Below are 25831 nucleotides of genomic sequence, written 5' to 3'. Positions count from 1 at the left end.
GGCTATAGAAATGTTTGCAAATCAAATGTCATGTGATCTAAAAGGACCATGCGTAACGTCAAAAATGGACACCTGTACATTCAATAAAAAGTTAATTTAAACATACATAGTCTAGATCATTCTAGGGTTATACAAACACCTGGGGCCACATATGTATCTAATTTTCTTTCAAAAAAACTTTTTTTTTTTTATAAAAGTGATGTATTGAGATAATTTTAAAAAGTATCTGACAATTATGAATGGTCCCCAGTTTTACAAAATGTGATTTCCAGGATATGAAACTGAAAAAAAGTCAACTCTTCAGAGAGTGTTTTATATTGTACAAACAAGTTTTGTAGAAAAATGATCCAGCAAATGCTTGAGTTAAGAATATTTATATTTTTTCCAATTCTTTACACTTTTATTAACACACTTACAAAAAATAACATTCAAACACTGAGAAAATTAAATAACTTTGGAAGCAGAGCTCATTGTTTTCTGCTTACATATAAGTGACAATTCTGGGCTGTTGGCACAAAATAATCAACATTCATAAAACCCTTACTACTATGTATCAAACATAAGTTAAAATCATAGGCACTAGTTTATCAAATCCACATTTCTTCTGTAAGACTAACCACAGTAAATCCTTAGATTTTCCCAAACAGAAAAATTGCGATATACAAAGGCTTTCTAGTAAAAAGGCAATTTTTCTCTTTAAGAAACTAAAAGTCAACAGTCTGTGGTAGTACAACAGCAGGTAAAATAATACTTTACCAAACTCAGATCAAAAATATGTTTTAACAAGTGATGAAATATTTTAATAAAAAAAAATAGACATTTTTTTCTGATGCAGCCATTTAAAAACAAAGTTAAATAACCTGAATACTCCTTTTGAAACTGATTATCTAACTTAAAAAATGTAATGTGTTTCATAATAGGTAAAATTCCTTTTAATTATTAGATTGCAGCATATATATTTTTTGAAATGTTGCACTGAAAACTGAGACTTGTTCTGTTTTGTACGTGGTTTTTAAAAGAGACAGTAGCTACTTCTTTCTTTTACTTACTTAGACATCAGATACCCCCCTCCCAAAAGAAGATGCTTTATCTTCCTCTGAAAAGCAACATTTTTTAGTTCATTATCATGTAGAATTCTGGCGCCATCCTTTCCTGACCCACCCCATCACCCTCAAATTCAAGGATAAACTTTCTTCCTTGCATTATACACCAAATACATAGTACTGGCAGTTTAAATCTCCAGCTGCTTGTGCTAAATGAATGACTCTCCACTGGTCAAGCTGACAGACTACCATGGTGTCAGTCATGACAGAATAGAGGTCCTGGTTTTAAGTTTTTATCATTCTCTCAACCTATCAACCTTAATGCTGTCCAGAATATCAAGCCTTCTATTTCTCTCTCCCAATTTCTTTTGCCAACTTACGGAATGTCTTTGATTAACAGGAAATGAACTTATGTTCAAATCTCTAAAAGCTTTTACATGACCTAAGTGACAATATCTTAGAGCTGTTCAAATTAAGCATTTAAAAACAGACCTCATAATAAAAAATGAGAGGCCTGCTACAGAAGGAAGTTTTACTCTGGTAATAGTCTGATAAAATTGAAACAGCCGATTTCAAGGATATATTAAGAGCCATTAGAGAGCAAGTATCAGGTTAGAGTCATACATAGTAGGGTTTGTTACCAAAAATGCAAAAAATTGATGTAAGGCAGAATCTAAGTCAAAAGGAAAAGAATTTTCAATAGATGTTTTATACAGTTACTCAGTTTAAAGTGGATCAACTTAAGTAGGATTTAGCAGGCTATATTTTCCTACCACATAATAGACCGTTATGCCATGTAATAGCAACAATACAACTGTCATCACCAGAGATTTTGTAGGTTAAGTGCATAGATTTTTTTCCCCCTCTCTCTCATGGTATGGTTTTGTTCCAGGTTGCAAGCACTGAGGTGGTGTTGTATCAAGAATAAAGACACACACTACTTGTTCTTTCCTATCATGAATACCTGCTAATAGAAACAAGATCTTTTAGTTCTGTAAAGATAACAGCATGTGAAGAAGTTGGCTTCAATAGCAAAGGCCATCTTTCCTGAGCCAGGAACTATAAAGTTTAGAAAGATTGTACAACTGATATTAAGCCCTTTTGGCAATCAAAACAGTTTGATGTGTCAATGCAACATGATGGATGCATGCTGTAACACTATCTGGTGGTGGTGATATGTGAGCTACATCCAAAACTTAAGATTAAATGACAATTTTTCTAATGAATCGGCAAAAATAATTTCTGAAATTCTCCTAAATTTAGGAATGTTTTAAATCTCTAGCCCAGGTTTCTTTCCTCCCACTCCCCAATCTCAATCTGTAGTTTCCTGGTGTACTAGTGAAACACTTTAGATAATTAGTCAGAATATTAGTTCTCATTAACACAAATATTTATTGATACTATTTATACAGTAAATTAGGTTGAATGTGAAGTTTTAGATAGCCTGAATTCACCATTTTCTTGTGCACAAATGGGCATTTTTCTCATTTACAAATGGGCATTTCTCTTTGGCATCCATTAAGTATTTGCCCAGATATTGGCCTCTGTCAAATATTTTTAAAAAATCAACCTAGTTTCTATTAAACAAAACTAAAAGTGATTCTATGGAGAGTGATTGTATGATTACCAAACACATCTGATGTTAAATGTCATTAAAGTGCTGTTTGATGATCTCTGTCGGTTTGTGCTAATTAAGACAGAGAGGGCTGGGATTTTATAAATCCCAAGAGTCTTATCTGAACAGTCTGCATATAAAAGTTGTTTTTTAGCCTGGTGAAGGGTATCCATGAAGCCGTGGACTTCTGCATTCTTGTCTTTGCTGGTCAGTAACAGCCATCTTTCCAACTGTCATCTTTCATGCTACCATAGGTTTTAGGAGCTGGCAAGGATCTGTAATAAAGCAATTTTGTAATTAAAATTTGATAAATGTCTTTATGAAATAGTACCATACTATCTCACACATATATTAATTACTCTCCAGGTGGCATCACGATCCCATGAAGGCTGTACCAAGGCCTTCATGGTACTAGTACAACCTCCCCACACTCTGCATTTTCACAGCTTCCAAGTTTTAACTGGGAACCAGATGACTTCCCATTTTGTTAACATAGCTACTAGATCAAAGAAAGGAAAAGATGGTCTCACCTTTTCCAAGCACACAGATAACCAACCTTATCATTTACTTATTATTTTGAAAGGCAGAATGATGAATGTGATATTAGAAGCTCAGTGTCAGCATCACTAGAAAGGCAGTATGGGATAGTGATTAAAAGAGCTCCGAAGTCAGACATACTTGGAACTCATAGTTTTATTAGCTATGTGGCCTTAGGCAAATTACTTAATTCCATTAAATTTCAATATCCTCTTTTGAAAAACAGAAATAAGAATACCTACTCATTTAATGTTATTATGAAGATTAAACAAAGCAAGCATTTACTTATTTAGCACAGTGATAAATATTTCCAGTTTAATTATATTTGACACCAAAGTTTACTGATGGTGGTAATCCCATTCTTGAAAGGTTACAGATGCATCATTCCCAACCTGTCTGATTCAGAATCATCTGAAGATTAAGCAAACAAACAACAAACAAACAAAAAAACCAGCACCTGTAATCCCAGCATTCTGGGAGGCTGAGGCAAGCAGATCACTTGAACTCAGGAGCTCCAGACAAGCCTGGGCAACATGGTAAAACCCCATCTCTACAAAAATTAGCCAGGCGTGGTGGTGCGCACCTGTAGTCCCAGCTACAGGGGGTGCTGAGGTGACAGGATTGCTTGAGCCTGGGAGGTCAAGGCTGCAGTGAGCCGAGATTGCACCACTGCACTCCAGCCTGGGAGACAGAGCAAGACCCCATCTCAAAACAAAAACAAAACAAAACAAAACAACAACAAAATACCTGGCACACCCAAAGATTCTGGGCCTCATACCAGATCTACTAAGTTAGACTCTCTGAAGGTAAAACTTAGACCCTACATTTATATAAATCTCACAGATAATTCTGAATTGTAGAATAAGGGTTTGAAAACCATGCTTATAGATTATACTTAGACTTGGTAGCTAGAAGTTTTACCTTAAATATCACTCTATATTCTAATATACCTTTATCATCTTTACTGAATATAATTCTATTCAAAATGAATGAATATCACAATCAAATTGAGTGGCTCTAACAATTTTTTTTCTAGGGGTCCTCTGAGATGCTTAATCATGTTAGGCAACTGGACAAATTTAATCTGAACCAAACTGGTAAAAGTCCCACATGAGGATTTCTTAAAAACAATGTAGTAATGTTTTATTCAAATGGTACTAAAACTCTGGTGGGAATCCACCATGACTTTCTGTTTACTATCAAACATAGGGATGAAGCTAATTCATTCCAGTCTATCCACTTTCAGGTACTCAAGAATGCTGAAACAGAACACTTACCTGCGAACAGGCTGTGCAAGTTTGCTGCGAGGCACTGGTATGCCCCCAGCAGAAGGGGCACTGGGTCTGGGCAAGCCACTTCTCATTGCAGTTGTCCCTGCAGGTCTGGTTAGAGTAGCGCTGTTGATATTGCTGGGAGGATTTGCTGAGACTGTGTTCTGAACCATAGGAGGCCCAGGTGAGGAGGTGGTTTGTGTGAGCTGTGTTATTTCTTGGCTACCAGGAGAACCAGAGCCATGGTTACTAAATGCTTTCACTGGTTGCCGAAGAGCCAAAGGAGATGGTGCTGCAGGGGAACGGAATTTGCCTGGAGAAGGTACTGTGGAATGGCAAAGAAAAACCAATTTTTGAGTGGAAATCTGTATATATGAAACCATTGCTTTAAATTACAACTGATGATTGGGCACTAGTACATGTGTATTCAGGAAACTTCACAGCAATGCAAACAATAAAAGCTATTCCTGGGCTACTAAAAGAAAAAAAGTAACTGTGAGTTCTAAATAACCAAGTACTTAGAGGATTACAACTGTCTTTGACAACAGTATTTTAAATAGGCCAGCCTGGAATCCATAATACCAGAAGAGAAAAGGCGCTGCAGAATTCTGTCTCACTGTAGCAACTAATCTGGGCCACATGTGAACAAACATTCTAGAGGTGAAAAACAGGTTGACTACCCAATTGTTGTCTAGAATTTGAAATATATTTCCCCCGAAAAGAAACATTCATGTAAACATGTATCAAGTATCTGGAGGCTCTGTGTCCAAATCCCATATTATTGACACTGTAACTAAAAATTTAGAAACTAAAAATCATTTTTAAAAAGTGCTTCCATTGCTGTGCTTCACAAAGCACAACGTGATGAAAAAACAAAAAGGCAGCCGGGCATGGTGATATGCACCCATAATCCCAGCTACTCAAAACTGAGGCAGGAGAACTGCCCGAACCAGAGATGCAGAGGCTGCAGTGAGCCGAGATGATGCCACTGCACTCCGGCCTGGGTGACAGAGCAAGACTCTGCTTCAAAAAGAAAAAAGAACATCAGGGGTGGTGACTCACACCTGTAATCTCAGCACTTTGGGAGTCTGAGGCGGGCGGATCACCTGAGGTCAGGAGTTCGGGACCTGCCTGGCCAACATGGTGAAAAACTCCTCTCTACTAAAAATACAAAAATTAGTTGGGGGCGGTGGTGCATGCTTGCAGTCCCAGCTACTTGGGAGGCTGAGGCAGAAGAACTGCTTGAACCCAGGAGGCGGAGGTTGCAGTGAGCGGGGATCGCGCGCTACTGCATTACAGCCTGGGCAACAGAGCGAGACTCTGTCTCAAAAAAAAAAAAAGGAAAACAGAAAAAAGCTTACGTCCACACAAAGACTTGACTACAACTTTGTAACAGCCAAAGACTGAACAAAGCTCAAATGTCCATCAACAGGTGAATGGATAAACAATTTGTAGCATATCCACACAACAGAATACCGCTCAGCAGTAAAAAGGAGTAAACTACTGATGTATAGAACAAAGATGAATATCAAAAATTTTGCTGAATGAAATGAGTGCCAGACACAAAGCAGTCCGTGTGTACACATACACACACACACACACACACACAAACACAGTAGAATGTCATGTTATAAAGAAATTTGAGGAAAGTCATACCTAATTTATGGTAACAAGAAGCAGAACAAATGTTTGTTGGAGGTTGGGAACAACCTTGGGGAATTCTATGAAATGTTTAAGAATGAACACAAATTCAACATAATCTCCATCACAAGATAGGAGAGAACATGTCCCAATTCATTTTATGAAGCCAGTATTACTGAGATACCAAAACTAGAAAAGGACAGTACCAAAAAAGAAAACTTCGGATCAATATTGTTTACAAATATAGATGTAAAAATCCTTAAGAAAATATTAGAAAATAGAATCCAGCAATATATAAATAGATTTATATGCCATGACTAAGTAGGATTTATTCCAAGATGCAAGGTTGGTTCAATATTTGAAAATCAATCAGTGTAATCCACAGTAACAGGATAAAGAAGAAAAATCACAGAATTGTAACAGTGGACTCAAAAAAAGCATCTGACAAAATTCAGCACAGTCATGAAAAAAGTTCTCCGAAAAATAGAAATAGGGAAAATTTCCTCAACCTCATAAAGAACATCTACAAAAACCCTACAGTTAACATTATACTTAATGAAGAAAGATTGAATGCATCTCCCCTAAGACCAGGAACAAGACAAGAACATATGCTCTTACCACTAATTCTAGCTAGTGCAATAAGCAAGAAGAAAAAAAAAAAAGAAGAGGGAGAAGGAAGGAGAAAGGAGGAGGAAGGAGGAAGGAGGGAGGAAGAGGAGGAAGAGGAAGAGGAAGAAGAAGAAATAATAAAAGGCACAGAGGTTAGAAACTGTCCCCATGATTGTCTACACAGAAAATCCCAATGAATCTACACACACACACACTTCTAGAAATAATAAGTGAATTCAGTAAGGTCACACAACTGGATAAAAATACAAACACTGATTATGTTTCTATATACCAGCAACGAACATTAGAAATCAAGATTTAAAATACCATACCAATTGCATTGCTAGAAAAGAAAACCACTTACATATAAATCTAATAAATCTCAGCCAATATAAGTTTGCTGTGAAGAGCAAACGAGTAATAAATGTGTAAATTGTTAGTAAAATGTAAAATATTAAACAAATTGTAAGGCATTCTTATCTGTGGCTTTCTTATCTAAAGAATAGGCCTCCTTTAGTCTGCTACAGATGAGTTTCCTAGAAAGATATTCAACAATGCCACTCAGAACAGTCTCCTAGGCTTTCCCTATAAATTAACTCAAATGTAAATATTAAGTTATTACCCAAAATGTATTACCCAAATTGATATTGACAAGTTATAATTTCTCTTTACTCTTTTTGAATACCAAGAATTACACTCGAGTCAGACATAATGTGAAGGAGAGCTATCTGCTCTGAGCAAAAATTAGAACTCTATAAAAATGACATGACTAAGAATCCTAACCTTGGTGTCTAAGTTATCTCCAAATTAGGATGATGGGTAATAGAGAATTCGTATCTTAAAATATTTTTTCTTTTAATAAGTATTTAATAATTGTGCTAAGTTTGTTTTCTAATTAAGGTTTCTATAATTCAGGCATGCACTTAACCCTAAAATGAAAAAACTGAATAAATTATACATTTTTTAGCTTGATATTCACTGAAAATAAAATGTTTTATAAAAATATATCCAACATGTACCTAGCAATACAAAAGTTAGATATTCCAAGTTGTCTTCACAGAGCAGTCTTCCTTCAAACTACAACTTCCCTTAGCTGCATAATTTATAAAAACTATAAATGCCCAGTAAGTATATAGTAATAAAAATAAACAGATTGCCAAACACTGGTCATCATGACCAATGGGAAACATCATTTATTAAAACACATATGAATTCCATTATTAACAAATGAAGGACAAAAATATCTCCTTGTCAACGATCTCTTACTATATTGTCATATCATTTCAATTATTCAATGGTCTCTACACTATCAATGATAATCCCAATTTAGTGACACAGTAAGTATTTAAAAATAAGTTCTGGCTGCTAAAGAACAAAAAGATGAATTAAATATGATTCTCTCACTACAGAGTTAAAGAATCCTTGTAAAAAAAAGTTATTACTGACCATGTACTCTAACCCTCTCACTTCATGGACAAGGGAAATTACCACAACCACAGAAGTCAACTGAGCAAATAGGAAAGTCAGGATGTCGTGTTATAACGGAACTGAACCCAGGTCTCCTGATTCCCAGACCAGTACTCTTCACCAGGAACCAAAAGAGAAACATCTCTACTGTCACTATCAACATTTTTTTTTTTTTGAGGCAGAGTCTCGCTCTGTCGCCCAGGATGGAGAGCAGTGGCACAATCTTGGTTCACTGCAACCTCTGCCTCACAGGTTCAAGCGACTCTCGTGCCTCAGCCTCCCAAGTAGCTGGGACTACAGATGCACGTCACTGGGATAATTTTTGTTTTTTTTAGTAGAGACGGAGTTTTGCCATGATGGTCAGGCTGGTCTCAACCTCCTGGCCTCTCAAGTGATCTGCCCATCTCAGTCTTCCAAAATGCTGCGATTATAGGTGAGCCACCATGCCTGGCCAAAGTGTCATTATCAACACTTTAATTTTCAACCAGACTCAGAAAGTTTATTTGTGGGGTTACTATCCTAGGCAGGTTTTTAAGGTATGACTCCAAAGCCTATAAAAATGGCAATTGCTGACAAGTAACCATAAAAAAAAAAGACAGAGAAACCTTTGATTTCTTCTTCCATTAACATACATGACTATTATTTTGTAAGCATACAAAATTTTGTTAGTTATTAGAAAAATGTATTAAACGTAAGATGCAGAAAATGCCTCGAGAATAGGGCTTCAATACCTTTTCTTCCATAAGTACAAAAAGATATATATGAATGCATAAGCTACCAGCAAACATTTACAGCTTAATCTTCCAATTTACTCTAAATAGAAAATAACTTTGGAACTGCTCCTCTTCAAGATAATTGCCCCAACCTCAATAATGACTTTTAGAAATAAACTTTTTAAAAAGAAATATGTTTATTCAACTGAAAACCTTAGCCACCCTTTGGGTGCCAAAGCTGAGAGACAGAGAGAGAGAGAGGGAGTGTGTGTGTGTGTGTGTGTGTGTGTGTGTATGTGTGTGTGTGTATTTGTATGTACATATACAAACATACAATACAGGAACTATTAAGATTCATTAGATATCTCCACCCTGGTAGGGGAAGTTTTTAACAAAATAGCCACATTTCCAAAATTAGGGAATTGATTAGGTATCAAAATATATGATATCAAGATTTGAGAGACACGTTAGTTTTAGTACACTGTATATATAAACAGCTGTACATCTATAACTATATAACTTATTGTATTTTAGTTTAATAAATTAACATATAACTAACCTTAGAATGTCTAGTGAGGAAAGGGGAAAAAATGTCAATGTCAGGATTAAGAAACATAATTATGAGGATTCTTGAAAGATGGTACCGGCATTGGTGTAATTTACGAATTTCCTCAACTCTCTCCATAAAAACATACAGAGCAACTAGGAAGGTCAAACCAAAACCCATTTACAACAGCTACAATAAAACAGGTGATGGAGTATCTCCATGAGCCCCAAAATACAAGTGGGTAGGAAGAAGCCACTGACAACTACAAGACCATATGAATTATCAGCATCTGTGCAGAAGGAAGCAGAGGAATATCTCAATGTCCTGAAAATTCCAAAATAACCAACAAGTACTCATACCAAAAAAATAAAAATGCTGAACAGAAGCTGAACTGGGAGGGATCTGCACACTCCAATAGTGAGTGAGTACAAGAGGTCTACCGTAAGGTCTAAGAGGAACATGAGTGGCTATGAATTCTTAAAATTAACCAGCCAAATCCCTCTTCCAGGTAAAACTTCATGCTGAGGAAAAAAAACTCAGAAGATAATCCAAACAGAGCAGAACAGGGACATTCCAGATAAAGGAAAATGAAGTCCAGATAAAAGCAGGGAAGAGTTCAAAATGCTGCTAGGACAACTGGATATCCACGTACAAAAGAATGAAGTTGGACCCCTACGCTTCACACTATTAAAAAAATTAACTCAAAATGGATCACAGACCTAAATGTAAGAGCTAACCCTATAAAGTTCTTAGAAAAAAACATAGGAGTGTTTGTTTTTTGCATTGTAAATTTTATTCCTGATGTGGTACAGATTTCGTCCATCCCCAAAATGAATCACATGCTGCCCCGGAAAGACCTAGGAAACTCTCCCACCATCTCTAGGGAAGTAGTGAGAAAGGTAGATGCTGAGGACTAGGAAGGCTTTGAAATTTCCCAGCCTACTTATCCTTCCCTTCTCAACAGGCAGAGCTGTTCCCTATTATCCCTCTCATCCAGTCATCCCTTAAACACACACACACATACACACACTCACTAGTTAAAACAACAACGACAAAAAAACACCAACCAAACACAATTGCTTCAAGTATTCACGGTCAGGGGTCCTAGGCTGGGACTTGAGGTTATGGGACAGCAATGGAAGAGGGAAGGGAAGAAGAGGAGGAGCCATCACTGTTTCTGCTATAGGGCTTCCTTCCTTGCTGCATTCTGCAGCAACTTTGTCGACCCTGTCTGCTGGCAACTGCACATATTAGACCACTAAGCTCCAAATGAAGATGTGAGGGTATTTCTCAGGGTCTGTAATGCTAATGTCAGTTAATCTGATGTTGAGATACTGATCCACAGAATGGAGGGGTCCACAGATATGCAGGTCATTCTTGAGTTCCAGGTCTACATCCTTGCCCACAGGGATTGAAAAAGGAATAGAAGAGCATGGTCCTGGTGCTGGTGCTGCAGGCCCGATGGGGAGGAGGGCAGGATACTGCAAGCAGAGCCGGACTTGGGGAAGGGAAGGGCCGCAGAAAACTCCAAGTACCAAAGGAGAAAGTACAGCGGATTCGTGTCTGGGAAGAGCAGGTGGGGTAGAACAGAAGGGACAGGAGTAATGACTAGGGTTAGGCACTGATTTCTTATGACACCACGAGCATGACCCATAAGATCAAAAATTGGTAAATGATACTTCATCAAAATTAAGAACTTTTGTGCTTCAAAGGATACCATAAAGAAAGTGAAGAATAAATCCACTGAGTAGGAGAAAATATTTACAAATCATGGATCTGATATGGGACTTGAATCCAGAATATATGAAGGAATGTGACTACTCAATTAAAAAAAAAAAACTAAAAAAACAGAGACAAAGAATTTGAATAGACATTTCTCCAAAGAAGATATACAAATGGCCAATAAGCACATGAAAAGATGCTCAACATTAGTCATGCAAAATAAAAACCACAATGAGATTCCACTTTACAACACTTCACCAGGATCGCTAAAATAAAAGACAAGTGTTACTGAGGAGATGGAGAAATTGGAACCCTCATACAGTGCTGGTGACACTGTAAAATGTAGCCACTCTGGAAAACAGTTTAGCAGATCCTTAATATGTTAAACATAAAGCTACCATATGATCCAGTAATTACACTAAGTATATAATCAAGAGAACTAAAACATGTCTGTCCATGTAAACACTTGTGCATGAATGTTCACAGCATTATTATTATTTTGAGATGGAGTCTTGCTCTGTCATCCAGGCTGGAGTGCAATGGCACGATCTCAGCTCACTGCAACCTCTGCCTCCCGGGTTCAAGCAGTTCTCCTACCTCAGCCTTCTGGGTAGCTGAGGTTACAGGCGCCCACCACCACACCCAGCTAATTTTTGTACTTTTAGTAGAGACGAGGATTCACCATGTTGACCAGGCTGGTCTCAAACTCCTGACCTCAGGTGATCTGCCCACCTCGGCCTCCCAAAGTGCTGGGATTACAGGCGTGAGCCACCAGGTCTGACCACAGGATTATTCACAATAGGCAAAAAGTGGAAACAACTCAAGTATCCACCAAGTGATGAATGGATAAACAAAATGTGGTGCATCCACGCAATGGAATATTTGGCAATAAAAAGGAACAAAGTACAGTTATGTGTCACTTAACGATGGGGATATGTTCTGAGAAATGAATCATTAGGCAAGTTTGTCCGTGTAGGAACATCTGAGTGTACTTATGCAAACCTAAGTGATGTAAGCTACTACACACCTAGGCTATATGGAATAGCTGATGGCAGGGTCGGGGGAGGGGGAGGTGGAGATGGTTAATGGGTACCAAAAAAATAGAGAAAGACCTACTATTTGATAGCACAACCGGGTGACTAGAGTCAACAATAACTGAATTGTATATTCTAAAATACCTTAAAGAGTGTAATTGGATTGTCTGTAACACAAAGGATGAATGCTTGAGGGGATGGCGACCTGATTCTCTGTGATGTTATTATTTCACATTGCTTGCCTGCATCAAAATATCTCATGTGCTCCATAAATACACACACCTACTATGTACACACAAAAAATTTTAAAAAATAGTCTATGGCTCCTAGGCTACAAACCAATACAGCATGTTAATGTACTGAATACTGTAGGCAGCTGTAACACAATGGCATCTGCATATCCAAACTTATCTAAACATAGAAAAAGTACAGTAAAAATGTTATAAAAGACAAAATATGGTACATCTGTATAGGGCACTTGCCATGAATGGAACTTATAGAACTGAAGTTGAGTGAGTGGTAAGCGAATGTGAAAGTTTGCAGTAGGGTACACCCTACTGCAAACTTTATAAATACTACACACTTAGGCTATACTAAATTTATTTTTCTTCAACAATAAATTAACCTTAGCTTACTGTAACTATTTTAGTTTATAAGCTTTAACTTAAAAACTTGACTCTTTTGTAATAACACATAGCTTGTAACACAAACATGTTGTACAGCTGTCCAAAAATATTTTCTTTCTTTATATCCTTATTCTACAACTGTTTTTTAATTTTAAATTTTTATTTATTTTATTTGAATTTTTTTTTTTTTTTTTTTTTTGCTAAAAACTGACAGAAACACACACATGAGCCTAAGCCTATACAGGGTTAGGATCATCAATATCACTATCTTCCACCTCCACATCTTGTCCTACTGGAAGGTCTATGATGTTACTAGGTGATAGAAATTGCCACCATCGTACACGCAATCGATTGTTGACTGAAATGTCGTTTTTTTTGTTTGTTTGTTTTAGATTTTTTGAGATAGGGTTGTCTTGCTCTGTTGCCCAGGCTGGAAGTGGTGCGATCACACCTCACTGCAGCCTCAACCTCTCAAACTCAAGCAATCCTCCAACCTCAGCCTCCTGAGTGGCTGGGACCACAGGTGCGTGCCACCATGCCTGGCTATTTTATTTTTTCTGATGTAGTCTCACTATGTTGCCCAGGCTGGCTCAAACTCCTGGGCTCATATGATCCTCCTACCTCAGCCTCCCGAAGTGCCGGCATTATAGGCATGAGCTACTGTGCCTGACCCTGAAACTCTGTTATGCAGCAAATGACTATACTGATACATGCTACAGAATGATGAACTTAGAAAACATTATGCTAAGTAAAAGAAGCCAGTCACAAAAGATCATATATTGTGTAATTCCATTTATATCAAATGTCCAACATAGGCAAATCTAGAGACAGAGAGGGTAGATGAGTGGGTGCCAGGGGCTGGAAGAAGTGAGGAATGAGGAGTTCTATTAATAAGTATGATGTTTCTTATGGGGGTGATAAATATCTTCTAAAATAAGATAGTGGTAATGGTTTCTCCCTCTGTGAATATACTAAAAAACACCAAATAGTACACTTTAAGAAAGGGTAACTTTGAAAGTGGAGAGAGGGAATAAAGGAAAGAAATCTCAGAAAATAAGCAGCCATGTTTCTGAACACTTCCAAATACAAGAGAGAGCTATAGAACCATAAAATTAGTAAGTCTTAAATCAAGCTCTGTAAGTGTTTAGAAAAATCAATTTCATGGAAAAATGGGCAATAGCAAAGGACTGAAGTCAAATCACACATAAAGTTATTACAAGAAAAAAAAAGAATTTAAATAAGGAGTAGAGTAACACTCCTATAAGAAGTGAAATCTTACCAGAAATCATGGTAAGTAATCATACACACAAAGATGAAATTATCTATTATTTCACATTTTAAAAACATTTTAATATTGCTACAAGATATGAAAGAATAGCATAAATCAGAGTGAGAAACACTCAGAAATGAGCTGATGGAACTCAGGAAGGAATTAGCTATAAAATGAATCATTTTAAGAAGAAGTCTAAGGAGAAACGTAAGAGTCAATATACACAATACATAATGTTGTAAGAGAAACCAATGAAAACAAACTTTTACAGAAGAAAGAAAAAAATAATTCAAGAGAAGGCAACAAACATAGAAACAAGAAACGAACCTCGAACATGCGTACAACAGGAGTCCCCACAAAAAAGAAAACCAAAGCAAGAGAACAGAATATAAAAAACTGTAATTCAATAAAACTTTTCTGAAAAACAAAGTTTGCTACTCTATAATGAAAGAACATACCCTGAATCTGGGAAAATCCGCTCAGAATGATCAATACTAAGACATACTCTAGTAAATTATTATAAAGAAAAAGAAAATATCCATTGTACATCCAGATAAAAAGACCAAATGATTGTAACAGAAACAATTCTTCATTCCTGCAGAAGGTGGAGTAATACATTTCAGTTGAAGAAAAAGTGAGCCAAAGATTTCCTATCTAGACAATGACTTTCAAGTATGAAAACAAGAGATAAGCTATCATCAACATGCAAAAATTGAAAGAATGAATACTGTTCTCATAATTCCTTAAGGAATCTATTACAGAATAAGTTTCAGACAAGAAAAATGACTGATGAGACAATGACATATAAACTGGCATTAAGCATCAAACATGTATTTAAACGGAGAGCCTAAACTAAATGAGGTATGTGAAGGAGAAAATAGTATGTAACAGGTATCTGACAATGTGGATATAGCTTAACTAAAAAAAGAAAGAGCATAACTAAAAGTTGTAAAAATTGTTTTCAGTAAACATATTGTATGTTTATGCTGTTATTCCAAGAACACTTTATGTGAAATATGGGACAAAACAAATTATTATGATATTCTAATTCTATGTGTTGCTAAGAAATAAGATTCTCAGGATGAGAAAATGCTAAAAGAGGTTAAATCATTGCCCAGAAGCTCTGCATTTAATATTAAAAAAAATACAAACACAAACCTACACATATGTTTCCTAGCTCTAGTAACTAAAAAGACCTGGAAACAATGACCAACCCAGTAGCAACAAGTATCGCTAAACACACAGATTTTGAAATACCATTGCCTACCAAAAGCAAGCAGGACTTTTTGGAGAAATGCCTGACTCCAGGTCTCTGGCAAGAAATGTACAAGACCAGCCAATCTTGTCATACCAGTTAGCAAGACGGTATCAAAGACTACTAGAGTTGTGTCAAAAAGACTTGGAAGCCAACTTGTAGAGGCTTCCAGCAAAGTTGGAAAAACATCTAGAATGACCTGAAATGTATTTAAAAATATGTTTAAATCTGTAAGTTCATAATGAAAAACATTTTTTAAAACTGGCCACCTTTGGAAGGTGCCATGTTGCCATTTTTTAATTTTGTAAACTAGTAAATAAAGGGAAAGAACAAATATTTGGTCTGAATTTCCTAAAGAAACTACCACTGGGTGACCAAATAAGGAAAAAATTCTCTTTATACAGTACTTTGACAAATAAAAAAAGGAACACTGGAATTAAAATTCCCAATTCTGTAACAACTAATGAATTATGAATCTAGGCATTACACATCAATGACTGCTAACATCATGAAAAGAGGAAACCCCACTTTATGCACCTTTGGATAAAGAAGCACTACTACCTATGCAAAAAAAAAAAATAGTTTTGCAAAAAATAGCAAAACAATTTAATTAATTGCCTAGATCCAACTATCACTTTATAGAAAATACAAGGGAACTTGCTAAACAAAGCCATGAAAAAGTAATCAGCAAAATCCAGCCTGTAAGCACCTCTGCAGAACAAATGATCTGGTGGTTTCTTCAAAGAAACAAACAACGAGAGAGAGAGAAAGAAAAGAAATGGAAGAAAACTATAAAGTAAGAGAAACGTAAAAAGACATATCAAAAAGGCAAAACTAGTTTCAAAACTTGGATGATAAAACTATACAAAAAAGGAAGTGACTGCTATAAAAGTTCGGAAGAGAAGATACTTTTTGGGGAGGGGTCAAAAGAGGGTTGTGTTTGGAAGCAGATAGCTGGACCATGTCTGAGATGCCAAGTTCTAGTCTCCTGATATGTATGGTAAGGGTGTTTGCCATATAAGAATTAATTAAACTGTGTATTGGTTTTCTGATTTCGTGTTTTATTTAAAAATAGCTAAGTTTAAAAACAGATTTATAAACCAGAAATCATTATAAATTTATTAATCCCTAAATTATTAGATAAATGCAATACAGTCTATGAAAGAACAAGTAAAGTCCTACAACATCAAGGTATGGAGAGAAATACTTTAACAAAGTTAATGTATAAGTGGAGGGGAAACTAGAGAGGATTTGAAGAGGTATACTAAGCTGCAGTTATACTATTGGAAAAAATGTTTCATGGCAGCAGCATTTTGACTCATCTATAAACATGTGGGCCAGGGAACAATAAAAATATAATGAGGTTGATTGGACACAGGTGACCTTTAAAGAGTTTTGACCTACGACTTTCTCAGCAAAGGAAATTGACAGCTGTAATCAAGATTTAACTACAGAGAAAGACAAAGGCCTTAGAAAACCATAAAAACATTATTAAGCCTAAATGTAAAATAAAACCTATAATGTTATCATTCCAAAACTGGCATGAAATGGTCTAACAGGAATGTATGTTTGGAGGGAACCTCAAGAACAGCCTCCATGCTCTTTCTTCTCTCATTCTCCAAATTTTACATATCAAAATTACAGGACGGGAAACAACTCCTATCATTTTAATTGTTTCTAAGAAGTCTGTGTATGTCAGAAGCTAGTTTTGAACACAACTGTAAGAGGAGAAAGCAAAGGGGCTAGAATAGAGAAGCAAAGAGGAAAGCATATAATAAGTGTATCTTGTTTATGATACAGATTCAATAAATACTTGTCAGCTGATAGAAAAGAGAAGACAATTTTTAATTTTGAATCCTAGGTAATCACAAAATTCTTTCATTCTCCATTTTCAGGTAGTCTAATAACAAAAGGCATTTTAAAATCTAATCATTAGAAATGCAAAAGTTGGAGGGTGGGCCAAGATGGTCAATTGGAAGTAGCAGTGGTCTGCAGCTCTCACAGAGAGGAAAGAGTGAGTGAGTTCATTCTGCACCTTCAACTGAGGTATCCAGGTTCTCGCACTGGGACTGACTAGGCGAACAGCTTGACCCATGGAGAGTATGGAAAAGAAGCAGGGTGAGGCAATGGGCCGCTTGGATGCAGCATGGAGCCAGGAGAGCCCCCACCGCCAGCCAAGAAAGGTGGTGAGTGATTGTGCAACCCTGCCCTGACTTGGGAAACCATGCTTCTCCCATGGATCTTTACAACCCACAGATCAAGAGATTCCCTCACAAGCCCACGCCACCACAGCCTAGGATCCAAAGCACAAAGCTGTGTGGTGTCTCCACAGAATGGCCACTCAGGCACTCACAGAGACCCAGTAGTTTTGCATACTCCAGTTCCAGGAATTCATGCAAGGCAGGAGATCCTTCCATGCATTACCCTAGGAAGGGGGCTGAATCCAAGGAACCAGGCAGCAGTGTTCTCTGGGCTCCATTCCCATGGCACCTCACAAGACCCACTGGCTTGGAATTCCAGCCAGCCAGTGGTAGCAGGCTGGAAACTGCCTGACACAGACCGAACTCCTGGGAGGAAGGGTGGCCGCCATCTCTGTGGACGAAGTCAGCTGTGCTAGCCTGCTGGCTCTGGAAAGTCCAGATGGTCCAGACCAGGAGTTCCCCACAATGCAGCACAGCTGCTGTGCCAGATCGTGGCCAGACTGCTTCTTTAAGTGGGACCCTGATCCATCCCGCCTCACTGGGCAAGGCCTCCCTGTGAGAATTTCAGCAACTCCAGCCAGGGTTATACGAACAGAACTCTGATGATGGAGCCCCTGGAGGAGGAGCGACTGCTGTCTCTGTGGTTCAGCCAACAGCCTTTCCAGCCTGCTGGCTCTGGAGAGTCAGGGCAGTCTGGACAAAACTGGTTCCCCCCAGAGCACCACACCTGCTCCACCAAAGGGCAGCCAGACGTCTTCTGTAAGTGGGACCCTGATCCCATTCCTCCCGACTGCCTGAGACCTCCCAACAGGGGTCTCCAGATACCTCATACAGGAGCGTTCAGGCCAGCATCAGGTCAGGGTCCCCCTGGGATGGAGCTCCCAGAGGAAGGGACAGGCTGCCATCTTTGCTGTTCTGCAGCCTTCACTGGTGATACCTCCAGATGCAGGAGGGACTGAGGTGACTAGGGTCTGGAATGGACCCCCAGAAAACCACAGCAGCCCTATGGAAGAAGGGCCTGACTGTTAAAAACAGCAACAACATCAACAAAAAGGACCGCACAAAAGCCCAATTCAAAGGTCAGCAACCTCAAAGATCAAAGGTAGATAAGCCCACAAAGATGAAAAAGAATCAATGCAAAAACACTGAAAACTCAAAAAGCCAGAATGTGTCTTCTCCTCCAAATGACCACAACATCTCTCCGCCAAGGGCACAGAACTGGGCTGAGGCTGAGACACCTAAATTGACAGAAGTAGGGTTCTGAACTTTGCTGAGCTAAAGGAACATGTTCCAATCCAATGCAAAGAAGCTAAGAATCATGATAAAACAACACCGGAGCTGACAACCAGAATAGCTAGTTTAGAGAGGAACATAACTGACCTGATGGAGCTGAAAAACACAACATGAGAACTTCACAACGCAATAACAAGTATCAACAGCAGAACAGACCAAGCGGAGGAAAGAATCTCAGAGTCTGCAGACTATTTTCTGAAATAAGACGGGCAGAAAAGAATAGAGAAAAAAGAACAAAAAAGAATGAACAAATATGAGATTATGTAAAAAGACCAAACCGATGAATGATTGGGGTACCTGAAAGAGATGGGGAGAACAGAACCAAGTTGGAATGCATACTTCAGGATATCATCCAGGAAAACTTCCCCAACCTAGCAAGACAAGGCCAATAATCAAATTCAGGAAATCCAGAGAACCCTAGTAAGACACTCCACGAGAACATCAACCCCAAGACACATATTCATCAGATTCTCCAAGGTCGAAATGAAAAAAAAAAAAAAAATTAAGGGCAGCCAGAGACAAAGGCCAGGTCACCTACAAAAGGAAGCCCATCAGACTAACAGAGGACCTCTCAGCATAAACACTACAAGCCAGAAGAGATTGGGGGTCAACATTCAACATTCTTAAAGAAAAGAATTTCTAACCCAGAATTTTATATCTGGCTAAACCAAGCTGCATAAGTGAAGGAGAAATAAGATCCTTTTCAGACAAGCAAATGCTGAGGGAATTCATTACCACCAGGTTTGCCTTGCAAGAGCTCCTGAAGGAAGCACTAAGTATGGAAAGGAAAAACCATTACCAGCCACTACAAAAACACACTGAGGTACACAGACCAGTGACCCTGTAAAGTAACCAGATAAACAAGTCTGCAAAATAACAAGCTAACATCATGACAGGATCAAATTCACACATAACAATATTAACTTTAAATGTAAATGGGCTAAATGCCTCAATTAAAAGACACAGAGTGGCAAGCTGGATAAAGAGTCAAGACCCATGCTGTCTTCAAGCGACCCATCTCACATGCAAAGACACATATAGGCTGAAAATAAAGGGATGAAGGAAAATTTGCCAAGCAAATGGAAAACAGAAAAAAGCAGGGGTCGCAATCCTACTTTCTGACAAAACACACTTTAAACCAACAAAGATCAAAAAAGACAAAGAAGGGCATTACATATGGTAAAGGGTTTTTAATTCAACAAGAAGAGCTAACTATCCTAAATATATATGTAACCCAATACAGGAGCACCCAGATTCATAAAGCAAGTTCTTAGAGACCTACAAAGAGACTTAGACTCCCACACAATAATAGTGAGAGATTTTAACACCCCTCTGACAATATCAGACAGAACATCGAGACAGAAAATTAACAAAGATATTAGGACCTGAACTCAGCTCTGGATTAAGTGGACCTGATAGATGTCTACAAAACTCTCCACAGAAAAACAACAGAATATACGTTCTTCTGATCACCACACAACATTTACTCTAAAATTGATCACGTAATAGTCCTCAGTAAATGCAAAAGAACTGAAATCATAACAGTCTCTCAGACCACAGCACAATCAAATTAAAACTCAAGATTAAGAAATCCACTCAAAACCACACGACTACATGGAAAGTGAACAACCTGTTCCTGAAAGACTCTTGGGTAAACAATGAAATTAAGGCAAAAATCAAGACTTTCTTTGAAACTAATGAGAAGAAAGAGACAACATATCAGAATCTCTAGGATGCAGCTAAGGCAATGTTAAGAGGGAAATTTACGGCACTAAATGCTGACATCACAAAGCTAGAAAGAACTCAAATCAACAACCTAACACGACAACTAAAAAAACTAGAGAACTAAGAGCAAACAAACTCCAAAGCTAGCAGAAGAACTGAAGGAGATAGAGACAAGAAAAACCCTTAAAAAAATAAAAATAAAATAAACAAAAAAAATGAATTTAGAAGCTTTTTTTTTTAAATTAATAAAATAGATAGACTGCTACCTAGAATAAAAAGAAGAAAAGGGACCAGGCACAGTGGCTCACGCCTGTAATCCCAACATTCTGTGAGGCCAAGGTGGGCGATCACTTGAGGACAGGAGTTCAAGACAAGTGTGGCCAACATAGTGAAACCCCATCTCTACTAAAAACACAAACAAATTAGCTAGGCTTGGTGGCACATGCCTGTAATCCCAGCTATTTGGGTGGCTGAAGCATGAGAACTGTTTGAACTCAGGAAGCAGAGGAGCTTGCAGTGAGCCAAGATTGTGCCACTGCACTACAGCCTGGGCGACAGAGCAAGACTCTGTCTCAAAAAAAATAAATAAATAAATAAAAATAAAAGAATCAAATAGACACAATCAGAAATTATAAGGAGAATATCACCAGTGACCCAAGAGAAATACAAACAACCATCAGATAATACTATAAACACCTCTGTGTACATAAACTAGAAAATCTAGAAGAAATAGATAAATTCCTAGACACATACACCCTCCCAAGACTGAACCAGGAAGAAACTGAATCCCTGAATAAACCAATAATGAGTTCTGAAATTGAGGAGGTAATAAATAGCCTGCCAATCAATGAAAGCCCAATACCAGACAGATTCACAGCTGAATTCTACCAGAGGTACAAAGAATGGCTGGTACAATTTCTACTGAAACTATTCCAAACAATTGAAAAGGAGAGACTCCTCCCTAACTCATTTTATGAGGCCAGCAACATCCTGATACCAAAACCTAGCAGAGATACAACAAAAAAAGAAAACATCAGGCCAATATCCCTGATGAATGTTGATGCAAAAATCCTCAATATAATACTGGCAAACTGAACCCAGTAGCACATCAAAAAGCTTATCCACCAAGATCCAGTTGGCTTTATCCTCGGGATGCAAGGTTGGTTCAACATACGCAAATCAACAAATGTAATTCATCACATAAACAGAACTAAAGACAAAAACCACATGATTATCTCAACAGACACAGAAAAGGTCTTCAATAAAATTCAACATTCCCTCACGTTAAAAACTCTCAATATACTATGTACTGAAGGAAATACCTCAAAATAAAAAGAGACACATATGACAAACCCACAGCCAATATCATACTGAATGGGCAAAAGCTTGAAGCATTCCCTTTGAAAAGAGGCACAAGACCATGATGCTCTCTCCCACCACTCCTATTCAACATAGTTTTGGAAGGTCTGGTCAGGGCAATCAGGCAAGAGAAAGAAATAAAGCGTATTCAAACAGGAAGAGAGGAAGTCAAATTATCTTTGTTTGCAGATGACATTATTCTATATCCAGAAAACCCCATCATTTCAGCTCAATAGCTTCTTAAGCTGATAAGCAATTTCAGCCAAGTCCCAAGATACAAAATCAATGTGCAAAAATCACTAGCATTCCTATACACCAAAAACAGGCAAGCAGAGAGCCAAATCATGAATGGTCTCCCATTCACAATGCTACAAAAAGAATAAAATACCTAGGAATACAGCTACCAAGGGAAATGGAAGACCTCGTCACGGAAAACCACAAACCACTGCTTAAGGAAATCAGAGAGGAAACAAACAAATGGAAAAACATTCCATGCTCATGGATAGGAAGAATCAATATCGTAATAGCATGAAAATGGCCATACTGCCTAAAGTAATTTATGGATTCAATGCTATTCCCATTAAACTACCACTGACATTCTTTACAGAATTAGAAAAAAACTATTTTAAAATTCATATGGAACCAAAAAAGAGCCCCAATAGCCAAGACAATCCTAAGCAAAAAAACAAAGCTGGAAGCAACATGCTACCTGACTTCAAACTATACTACAAGGCTACAGTTACCAAAACCGCATAGTACTGGTACAAGAACAGACAAATGGACCAATGGAACAGAATGGAGAACTCAGAAATAAGACTGCACATCTACAGCCATCTGATCTTTGACAAACCTGACAAAAACAAGCAATGGGGAAAGGATTCCCTATTTAATAAATGGTGCTAGGAGAATGGGCTAGCTATATGCAGAAAATTGAAACTAGACCCCTTCCTTATACCTTACAAAAAATTTACTCAAGATGGATTAAAGACTTTAATGTAAAACCCCAAACTATAAAAACCCTAGAAGAAAACCTAGGCAATACCATTCAGGACACAGGCATGGGCAAAGGTTGCATGACGAAAATGCCAAAAGCAATTGCAACAAATGCAAAAACTGACAAAGGGGATCTAATTTAAAAAGCTTCTGCACAGCAAAAGAAACTATCATCAGAGTGAACAGGCAACCTACAGAATGGGAGAAAATTTTTGCAATCTATCCATCTGACAAAGGTCTACTATCCAGAGTCTACAAGGAACTGAAACAAATTTACAAGAAAAAAACAAACAACCCTATTAAAAAGTAGGCAAAGAACATAAACAGACACTTCTCAAAATAAGACATTCATGGGGCCAACAAACATGAAAAAAAGCTCATCATCACTGATCATCAGGGAAATGCAAATCAAAACCACAATGAGATACCATGTCACACCAGTCAGAATGGCAAGAAACAACAGATGCTGGCTGGCGAGGCTGTGGAGAAAAAGGAACACTTACACTGCTGGTGGGAGTGTAAATTAGTTCAACCACTGTGGAAGACAGCATGGTGATTCCTCAAAGATCTAAAAGCAGAAATACCTTTTGACCCAGCAATCCCATTACTGGGTATATGTTCAAAGGAATATAAATCATTCTATTATAAAGATGTATGCATGCATGTGTATGTTCATTGCGGCACTATTCACAATAGCAAAGACATGCAATCAACCCAAATACCCATCAATGATAGACTGGATAAAGAAAATGTGGTACATATACACCATGGAATACTATGCAGCCATAAGAAAGAAAGAGTTCATGTCCTTTGCAAGGGACATAGATGGAGTTGGAAGCCGTTATTCTCAATAAACTAATGCAGGAACAGAAAACCAAACACCCCATGTTCTCACTTACAAGTTAGAGCCGAACAGTAAGAGCACACGGACACACTGTGGGGAACAACACACACTGGCGGCTATCAGGGGCGGTGGGGGAAGGGACAGCATCAGGAAGAATAGCTAATGAATGCTGGGCTTAATACCTAGGTGATGGGTTGATCTGTGCAGCAAACCACCATGGCACACATTTACCTATGTAACAAACCTGCACATCCTGCACATGTACCCCAAAACTTAAAAACTGAAGGAAAAACAAAAATCTTATCATTAAGGTCTTCTATAAATACTGTTTATTTCAACGTATCTCAAAATATAGTGAAAAGAGTATTAAACAATTACCATCATTAATTCCTTCTTAGTTGCCTCTTTCCTTCTAAATAACTATGAAACAGGCAAAATATAAATGTTGTTGCCTCTTTCCTTCTGTATTTCCTTCTTAGTTACCTCTTTCCTTCTAAATACAGAAGAGGCAAGAACTTTCATATGTTTGTTGGCTGCACGAATGTCTTCTTTTGAGAAGTGTCTGTTCATGTCCTTTGCCCATTTTTTAATGGGGTGTTTAGAAGGAAAGAGGCAACTAAGAAGGAATTAATATCCTGTTATCTCTGCATTCACTTCATCTAATTAGTCTTCATTTTCCCCCCGGCTTGGTGAGGTCTCTGCCCTATTTACCTCCACTTCACTCAGTGCCCAACAACAGGGAATGAATAAAATCTTTCTCAATGCAGTTTAAATGGTCACTTCCATGAAGTCTTAAAAACATAGACTGGACTGTTTTCTTCAGAGTGGGATAGGCTGAAGAAACACAAAAAACTTGCAAAAAGAAAATGCAAAGAAGAACGTGTCCATCCTTTTTTGACTTTAGTAATATGACTATATTCATTCAACAAATATCTACGGAGTGACTGTGCCAAGCAACACAGTTCTTACTTTCCATTTTCAAACACCTGCTACTACTAAATGCAATTAAAATCAAAGTGACTATATTTCCAATTGTTAAGTAATCTTTTTCCTCCTCCCATGATCCTGTCAGCCCTACGATATATTAGCTTTCTAGAATATTGTACAGGTTCATCCCCAGGATGGATGAATTGATTTGTGTGCCAATTTATCACCTGTTGGTCCATGTTTCTTTACTGGACACGTTTAATATGCCAAATATACCTGTGAACAGGTGACCTCTGTCTCCTGTGTGCCTCACAACCCTACAAGAGAAGAGACTCCTGCCAGTCAATGCAGACCCCTCCCTTTAATGTCTCGATATGAGGGGAAATCAGAAAATCCATTTTGGCCTTGGATCCAAAAGATATTCTCCATTTTAGCTTCATCAATAATTAAGCTAATATTTTAAATCTTACCTTATATCTGTGTCCATTTCTCAACTGGTTAAAAATTTATAGAGAAGAGGTAGGTAATGATAATGCCCACGTCACAATACCAATCAGAAAATATAAAAGTCTGGAGCAAGTTAAATAAGTAAGGGATTAAACAAAACAGAATAGCACACCCCCTGCCCCTCCTCCCCCTTTTTTCCCTTTACTAAGTCAACAAGACAGCTAGAGATGCCAAGAATTCCAGTTCATAACAGTTCCAAGTTTGGGCTTTCCTGTTATCTTATCAGAGAGGATAGGTAGTTTGGTGGCTTGAAGTGATAAAAATAATGTAACCCCTATAGGCAAATTTTAAAAATTCAGCTAGAAGTTATGGTTTTCTTAACCTGATCAACAGAGCAACATGAAATCTTTAGGTAAAAATTTTAAGTTATGTAAACCTACTTAATTCCAAAAAACATTATGAAACAGCTTACAGAGGCAAACAACAAAATTTATATAAACTTAAAATCTTCTACTCTTTTATTATGGTATAGTGATCTCCTGCCCTAGTTTAGATACCACAGTGTTTTCAGGTTCATGTTTTTAAATGCTTCCCACCCCTAGCCAAGGAAGTACTAAAAAATACTGAAAAGTCTCAGAAAAAAAAAAAAAGAAGCCAAAGGTTCCCAAATAAGTCCACAAAAACCCCTTTCT

The 25831-nt window shown here is 37.7% G+C and overlaps 1 protein-coding gene and 1 pseudogene across 2 annotated transcripts in view; both read right to left on the bottom strand.

The window, feature by feature from the left end:
• Window positions 1-358: 358 nt before the first annotated feature.
• Window positions 359-25831, bottom strand: part of SLAIN2 (SLAIN motif family member 2) — a 77640-nt gene continuing 52167 nt past the window's right edge. For both annotated transcript variants that reach the window (XM_054484798.2, XM_054484799.2), the window contains 2 exons: window positions 4473-4791; window positions 359-2933 (listed from right to left, as the gene is read on the bottom strand). In XM_054484798.2, the coding sequence (XP_054340773.1) occupies window positions 2867-2933; window positions 4473-4791 (386 nt within the window). In that variant the 3' untranslated portion in view covers window positions 359-2866. The remainder of the gene's footprint in view (window positions 2934-4472; window positions 4792-25831) is intronic.
• Window positions 10561-11145, bottom strand: LOC129034940 (U6 snRNA-associated Sm-like protein LSm2; annotated as a pseudogene).

The sequence above is a fragment of the Pongo pygmaeus genome, chromosome 3 (assembly GCF_028885625.2).
Source record: "Pongo pygmaeus isolate AG05252 chromosome 3, NHGRI_mPonPyg2-v2.0_pri, whole genome shotgun sequence".
In the NCBI taxonomy this organism is placed as follows: Eukaryota; Metazoa; Chordata; class Mammalia; order Primates; family Hominidae; genus Pongo; species Pongo pygmaeus.
Note: the sequence above shows the minus strand (reverse complement) of the source record. Positions and strands in the feature narration are given on the sequence as shown.